Source organism: Grampus griseus, assembly GCF_964374135.1.
Source record: "Grampus griseus genome assembly, chromosome: X".
In the NCBI taxonomy this organism is placed as follows: domain Eukaryota; kingdom Metazoa; phylum Chordata; class Mammalia; order Artiodactyla; family Delphinidae; genus Grampus; species Grampus griseus.
The window spans coordinates 105,709,718-105,717,546 of NC_138999.1; the positions used below are offsets into that span (position 1 = coordinate 105,709,718).

A 7,829-nucleotide genomic window follows, 5' to 3' on the forward strand; every position below is an offset into this window, starting at 1 on the left:
AAAATGGGGAAAAGATATAAAGAGGCATTTCACAAAAAAACAGAAATCCAAATGGCCAATAACACAGAAAAAGACGCCTATGCTACTACAAATGAACGCATATGCAAAACAAACAGACTCACAGATATAGAAAACAAACTGTGGTTACCAAAGGGGAGAGGGACGGGGGGCGAGGGGAGGGGGAGACAATTTAGGAGTATGGGATTAACAGATACAAACTAATACGTATAAAATAGATAAGCAACAATGATATACTGTATAGCACAGGGAATTATAGCCATTACCTCATAATAACCTGTAATGGAGTATAATCTGCAAAAATACTGAATCACTATGCTGTACCCCCAAAACTAATATAATATTGTAAATAAACTACACTTCAATTTTAAAAATTGGGAAAAATGCCTATGAAAATATGAGCCCCAAGAAAATAACATTAGATACATATTATATTGACCAAAAATTTACAGTCTGACAATATTAAATGTTAGCCAGGATGTGAAGGTGAACTCTCATACACTGCTGGTGGGAGTATATTTTAAAATAGTTTGGCAGTATCTAGCAGAGCTAAAGTTAATCACAATCTAGAACCTAGTCACACATACAATGTATGTATTCTACAGTTCAGTATATATCCCACAAGAACACATGCTGTGTACACTAAGATACCTGTATAAGAATGGTTCTATTGGCACTGTTGGTAACAGCCAAAAGCTCAAAACAACAAAATTGTTCATTGGTAGCCTAAGAGATAAATTGTGGTATAGTTATACAATGGAGTATCTTTTAACTATGAAAATCAAAGAACTGCAAATACTTGCAAAAATATGAATGATTCCTAAAGACATAATGTTGAGCAAAAGCAGCCAGATACAATAGAATACACCCTCTATGATTCCATTTATATGAAATTCAAGAAGAGCAAACTTAAACTTATTTGGGTAGCAAAACTGTAAATAAAAACTAGAGAAAGCCATAAATGTCAGTTACCACAGGGGAGATAAAGAGGGTGCAATCAGGAAGGGGGATTATGTTGACTAGAGCTGGATATGAGTTACATGGGTGTGCATCTTACAGTGATTCTTTAAGCTCTACATTTAGATTTTATGTACTTTTCTGTATTTTTTTAATTTCACATTTCAGAAAAAGAAATATTCTTATTACAAGCTGTACAAAGCTCTAACGAAAAAGAAGAGAACCAATGAATGCGCATGTTTCTCACTCTTTTATGTCTAGCAATGCTCTTTCCATAGTCAATAAAACAAGTAACTTTAAGACTTACAGAATATGCTTATATATCACATCTAAGGTGAAATATGATGCCACATGACAATCATCCACAGAGAGATTATCGACTTTGCAGATTATGCATGCCCTTGCAGTTCACCTCTCTGTGTCTTGATTATTTCAATACTTCTTCATCAGAATGAGCAGGGTACGGTTCAATAAACTTTTCCCAGTCAACAATTCATTTGTAGGTCTCACAAAATTATTTTCAAAACCAAAGAACAAAAATACCTTGCCACTGAAGAACAATTACTAAATTAAATCTGCATAGTTTGAAAATCTCATTTAGTTATTAGTTTTTAACCAATTCCTATTAAAAGAACAAAAAAAAACTTTTCAGAGAGCACCTTAGAAATGGTTAAATAAGCTGATTTAAGTTTGACCCCAAGTACTTTCAACTACTTCTGAGAACCCGATAGGCCTTCCAATGTGTTAAGACAGTGGGTAAGCTTTTAATTTCTCAAAATAAGTTAAATCTACCACAAACTTACCTCAGATAAAAAAAAATCAATCTTCATTACATTAGGCAATACAAAAATATCTGCTTCAAGACTATCATCAGAGAATATAACCTAAAAATGTCTGATACTTAGCTCCTTTTTTGTTAAGAGTAAATATATAAGAAGGTGCATCAAGGCTGCTTCAATATTTGCTATAAAGTACTGAAACAATTCCCCCTTGTGGTTCTCACTGTCCCCAGAGGTTTGTTTCCCTTTAGAATGTAGTAGCAGGAAATACTGTATCTTTGACAGAAGAATGCAAGGGACATCAAGTAACTCATCTTTCCCTTCGTACCCAGGCTACTAAAAAGCAAGGTCAAATATTCCTTCTTACAATGAATGTGTTTGCTTATTCACATTTTCAATAGCTTCATTTTCTATTTGTTTTAATAAGCTTAATGCAAATGTCTTTTGTTATAATCCTTCCAGTGGGGAGGGGGGAATGTCAGTGTTCCAAATCCCACTTAATCTAATGGTACAGTCATTGTTACATAATTTTTAAAAATCATTGAAATGTAATTTCATCTTGTCAGTCACAAGGCCACAAACATATTCATTAAAGGATGCAGATGATAATGTCATCATGAACTATTAATAAGCATCTCAAAGATTTGCTCAAATTGTGTAAGGAATCACTGATGGGTTATTATGATAAGGCAACTTACTTGTATAACAGATACTTTTATTTCCCTAGTATAAAACACTTCTGCCTTAGTTGTTGGAGGAAACTAAAAACAATCACTAAGAATTTTCCCCCAATCAGTAGATTTGTCCCAGCTCTTCCCCTAAGTAATTCACTAACAGAAGTATCCTTAAGTATCCTAAGTATCTTTAAGTATCCTTAAAGAAACAATTGTTTCTGAATGTTGGGTGTCTTACTACAGCTCTCATACAGTTTTAGTTCTCTACCCTAAATTTTAAAGGGAGGAAAACAAAACTACCTCCAACAGTTGCCCATTTTAATGTGGTTTTAAAAATAATCAAATATTCTGCCTCGGTACAAATTCAAATGATTATTTTAGTCCTTTAATAACCTCCAAATAATTGAGTTTACCATTTTTTCCACTTTTATAACAGTTTGGTGCTACTGTGGAGATGCTATCTCAGGCCCCTGAGAACAAAGAATATACTTTCTGTCAAATTCCTGTGAATCTTAAACTGAATAAAATGTCTTAAGTTCTTCCAAGAACTTAATGTTATTTTGCAAATACTCTTTAACATGAGTATTTGGCTTTCCGTCTTACTTGGTCCTATTTTCCAGTAAAAAAAAACACAACACAACCTGCACTACTTGATTATGTTCAACATCTCAAAGTTGGCTCTACATATAAAAAATTGATGTCAATCTGTGCTTCAATTAATTTTTAAAAACAAAACAACAGAAAAGGCTGCATTTTGTTAAGCAAGTGCTACCTCTATTATCATTGATAGAAGAGAGACATAACCCACAAAAATGAATATTGGGACATGTAGTTTTATATTGAAAGATGCATTTAAGAAAATGAAAATATGCACTTATGAGGAGGAAAGGGAACAGGAAATCTTAAAAAAGACAACAGAAGTTCCTGCTCACAAGTACATTAATAGCACTCACACTACCTTAACTAAAGAATAATTTAATTTTTCTAGCAAACAAAGAAAGCAGTAGCCTGGAAAAATGTTCTGATACTGCTATAACATTTTCTGAAGAATGAATTTCTCTTACCAGGGAAATAAGACCAAGACTTATGAACACAGGTCAAATGAGAAAACAAATGCCAAATGAAAAGTAAGACATAAAGAAATGGTTTCAGATAAAGCTTCAGCTGAACTTAGAGCACCTTTTGAAGAAAAAAAAAGACTTAAATACTAACACTGAAGTTCCTTAGAATTATTATTTGCTATAAACTCCCTCCTCCAACTTCCCTCCAAAAAATTCAGGACAGACAACATTTAATGAACATCCAAATGTACTTCCATAAGTTCTGGAATATGTCATCTAGTAGCAGAAGAAGAAAAAGAATGGCACCAAAACATTTGGCGATTAAATTTTAAAACTTTATTTTAACTACCAGTAATTAATAAGGCAACACCCAACAAAAATTTCTAATTGATGTATAATTTTTTTAAAAGAAAGAATTAAGTTCTTTAAACAGACAAATAGATGATATTCAACAAATACAAGTATTTCAAAATTAAACTAAGTATTGACATGAGGCTAACATCTTCAGATTAAGAGCTTGGAATATAAATCCTCCATTAAGGTTGCTTGTGACACAAAGAAATGCTGAGCTCACTGTGTTAATCATGCCTACTAAAAACAAAATTCTCCCCTGGATCTACCAGTACATGCAAGTTTATTAGCTTAATCGTGGCAAACCCTATGCTAATATGAAATCATCAAGAAACTAGAGCTCTAATTCCAAAATTAAAGTGATTAAATCCATATCTTGCATATGTCGCAGAATTTCAAAGAGTTTGTATTAAGATGTGAAACTCTGAAGAGCAGATCTAAGTGTTACTGGAAAGGACAATTATGTTTTGGTAGTCCTCCTCTGTCCTTTTGCTATCTCTTGGAAAAGATCATTTTAAGAATTCTGTAATTTACCATGAAAAACATAATCAGTATCTCTGGAAACAACAGATTAGCTAAGTATGTGATGGACCATTCAGATAGGCAAAATACAGTTTTTCTTTTCTCCCTAGTTACTTAACAAAATTTATTCTTCAAAGCCAAGACTTTCCATCTTAATAGACAGTTGCTTTTCATGAGGCACAATTAAGAATTTGCCCTCTCAAAGTTATAAAATATCCCATACATTGCATATGTTCACTATGCTGCTGAAGTTGACTACAACTCCCAGAATACAGACTTACACTGCTGAGACAGACAAGAAATGAACTAATACCTCATGAAACATATCATGCAGTTTTTTAAAAAGGTAACTTTCAGTCAAGTTAAAGCTCATCTGCTAATTTATCTCATTAAAAAGGAAAAATCCACCCAAGATATAATTTTAAATACTGGTCATACCTTAAAAGCCAAATATATAAATGGATTCATTAATAATTTGGTGGCACTTTTTTTTTAACATTTCCAGCTGCTGGTTTATATTTTAAGAAGCTGTTTTTCAGACAAAAGAAAGGATTTTTTGTAATATATTTATAATACCATTTTTTCTAATAAAATGAAAATGCTAACTCTATCTTTAGCAAGATACAAAAATTCCAAAGTTAGACTATATGCAACAAAGTTTTCAAAGAGGGAAAAGAGGTCCAGTAAATGAAGACTAAGCACTGGATGGTGATTTGTTTGACTATTTCATACATCTAACAACTATTTACACTATTTCATTATTGTCACACAACTCTCTTCATGTAACAGAACAGAGTTATAAAACTGACTAAACTGATCTGGATCTACTATAGTTCAAACTACATTCCACAAGCCATGCACTAACTACATAAACGTTAAGTCCTAATAGCAGTTTTGAAGCAGCTCTTCAAACACAGAAATTATGATGGGTAGCATGGATCATGTAAATATACATAAAGTGAATCCAAAATTCCATTTTGACTAGGTATTTCGACTTCCTACATGACTTTTTCTCCAACCACTGCCAGTCAGAAGCCAAGCAGAATTTCCTACCCTGAATACCACTCATTCTAAGGTGGGAGTCATAGTAAAACTGTCAAAAACAGTTAGCTAGAAGGAGGAAGCTGAGCAATCTACAGATGACAGTCCCTAAATAACTGTTGGCTTTAAAAGTAAACAAAACAACAATGAACTGATTTATCCGTTTTGGGGGGTTATCCTAATCGAATATAGATGAAAATGATGGTTTGGTTTGGTAACTTCCCATCCTGCCTTCCTTGCACACAAGAGACTTAATAGCTATTTGTTAACTAGCAAGTACAAGGATTTGGAAAATGTTCCTAACAGTTAAAAATGAATGCTTATCAAACAGACTTCTCTGGCAGTTAACAAAATAAGCTCTCTAAGCATATGCTAGAAAGGCTATGGGGGGTGGGGGAAGGACGGGGACGGGAGGGTTGAACCAAAAGAAAACGTGAGACAGTCCCCACTCTTCAAGGGTCTCTCAATTCGTTAGAGTACAAGAGTATACATGAAAGAGTCAGAGACTAATTAATTGCTAACCTGAGTGGTACAGACTTTAAGTGTAAGAGCTGTCCAAAGAAGTTTAAATATCTAAAGATTGGAATAATAATATTACTTTTAATAGCTATCACTTGAGTACTTACTATAAGGCAAGTGCTTTACAGGCGTTATTTAGTCTTCACAACAATGCTTTGAGTACTTATTATTCCCAATTTACTCAAGGGGAAACGGTCAAAGTGGTTAAGGAACTTACCCAAGGTCACTCGGCTAGTTAAGTGGCTAAAACTGCCGCTTACCCAGGCAATCCAAGTCTAGCGCTCACACTAAGACTTCATAAGGCAGCGCGAGCGCGGCAGCGGAGTGGGGAGGGCCATATAGGCCGGCGCTATTACACGCGCAAGATCGGCCGACGCATTCCCCACGTTTCGTTCCAAGTAACGAAGTTTCAAAGATCCGTATCTCGCGCCAGCAACCGTAAACTGACTACGGGGATCGGCGCGCAACCACGGCAAAAACGGCTAACAGGAGTTAATCTAAGACGGGGCTGAGCTTTAATTAATAAAGCGATTCAGAGGAAAAAAATTGCAGTAAGTTATTTGTTTTAAAATCTGGGGTTTGTTCCGCCGCTTAAGAGAATTTTCCCCCCGAGACAGGGAGAGCTGAAATTCGGGGCAAGGAAACCGCGGTTATAGCAAATTACTGTTTTCTGTATTACTGAAAGGAAAAAAAAAAACAAACCCAAGTTTTGGGTCTACAGGAAACGCGTTATTCTAGGTACACGAGAACCTTGGAGAGTTGCCAAAATTAGTTGCAGTCCCAGGACAAAATGGGGTTTAGGAACATTTAATGACGAAAGTTGATTCCAACCCGAAACGGCTCTAAGGTGAAAAGACGGAGCAAAGAAATGCCGGTAGGTCTTCGGGGAAAGCGGCAATCCTTGCTACACTTCGCCCACGGGCAGCGGCGCCGCGCGAGGCCGGGACAGTCCGAGAGACAGCTCCCGGAGAGGACGAGAGGTGCCAAGCGGGGTTCTTCCCGAAGCCCCGGGCTTCGCGGCGGCGGGCGGAGAGGAGGGGAGGGAGTCCGGGACGGTTCGGACTTCGGGCAGAGGAGGCGCCGGGCTCCAAACTGCGGAGTCGAACGGGTGCAGAGTAAAGAAATGGGACAGACTGAAACTCCGAACCCTCCCGGCGCGGCCCCGTGAAGAGAAAGGAGCCAAGTGAGCTCAAGCGATGAGGGGGACAAAAAGAGACGGAACGAAAGCGCAGGGACCCGTAGGGACAAAACGAGAGTTCCGCTAAGAGGCTAAAAAAGACAAGCTCCGGCGGGCAGCGGGGCTTTCTGGGAAGCCGGGGAAGGCAGGAGGTCGGCGGCGACTACCAGCACCTCTCATCCCCGAGTTCGAAACTCCTAGACAACCATCCACACCCGCCACCCGGATGGGGGAGGGGACACCTCTTCCCCACCACCACCTCCCCACAAATATGAGAGCAAGGCTGACGCCCGAGCCCAGCCCGGCCGTGCGTCCGCCTCCAGCCCGGACACTCACAATTCGCCTCTCCCTGATTTCTCCCAGTTCTTTATCCACTCTACGGGAACCAAGACAGTCGCGGCCGCCATCTTCCCCTCACTAGTAGCAGAAACCCGGATGTGTAGCACGCGAGCGAGGGGTCAAAGGGGAGCACCGCCCACGAGGAATGCCGGGAGTCGCGAGTTCAGTTTTCGATTTCCCGCCCCACTTTCCACCCCACCCTGCGGAAGGCCGAGGCCCTGTTGCCAACCAGGTGGCTGGGACCCGTGGGTCCCATCGCAGAGTGACTACGCTGGCCGGGCCCTCTGCAAACCTTGCCCCCCCCCTTCCCTTTAGAACAGGAAAAATGCCATCCCCAGGCCAACTCGTAGCCTTTATCTTCTTCCGTAGCATCTACTCCAGACCGCTAATT

General features: G+C 38.4%; 1 protein-coding gene across 10 annotated transcripts in view; it reads right to left on the reverse strand.

Moving 5' to 3' along the window:
• THOC2 (THO complex subunit 2) overlaps positions 1–7,520 on the reverse strand; it is a gene marked incomplete at its 3' end in the record, with an annotated part of 103,221 nt that extends 95,701 nt beyond the window's left edge. For all 10 annotated transcript variants that reach the window (XM_082681220.1, XM_082681228.1, XM_082681226.1 and 7 more), the window contains exon 1: positions 7,436–7,520. In XM_082681220.1, coding sequence (XP_082537346.1) covers positions 7,436–7,506 — 71 coding nt within the window. In that variant the 5' untranslated portion in view covers positions 7,507–7,520. The remainder of the gene's footprint in view (positions 1–7,435) is intronic.
• Between the last annotated feature and the right edge of the window lie 309 nt (positions 7,521–7,829).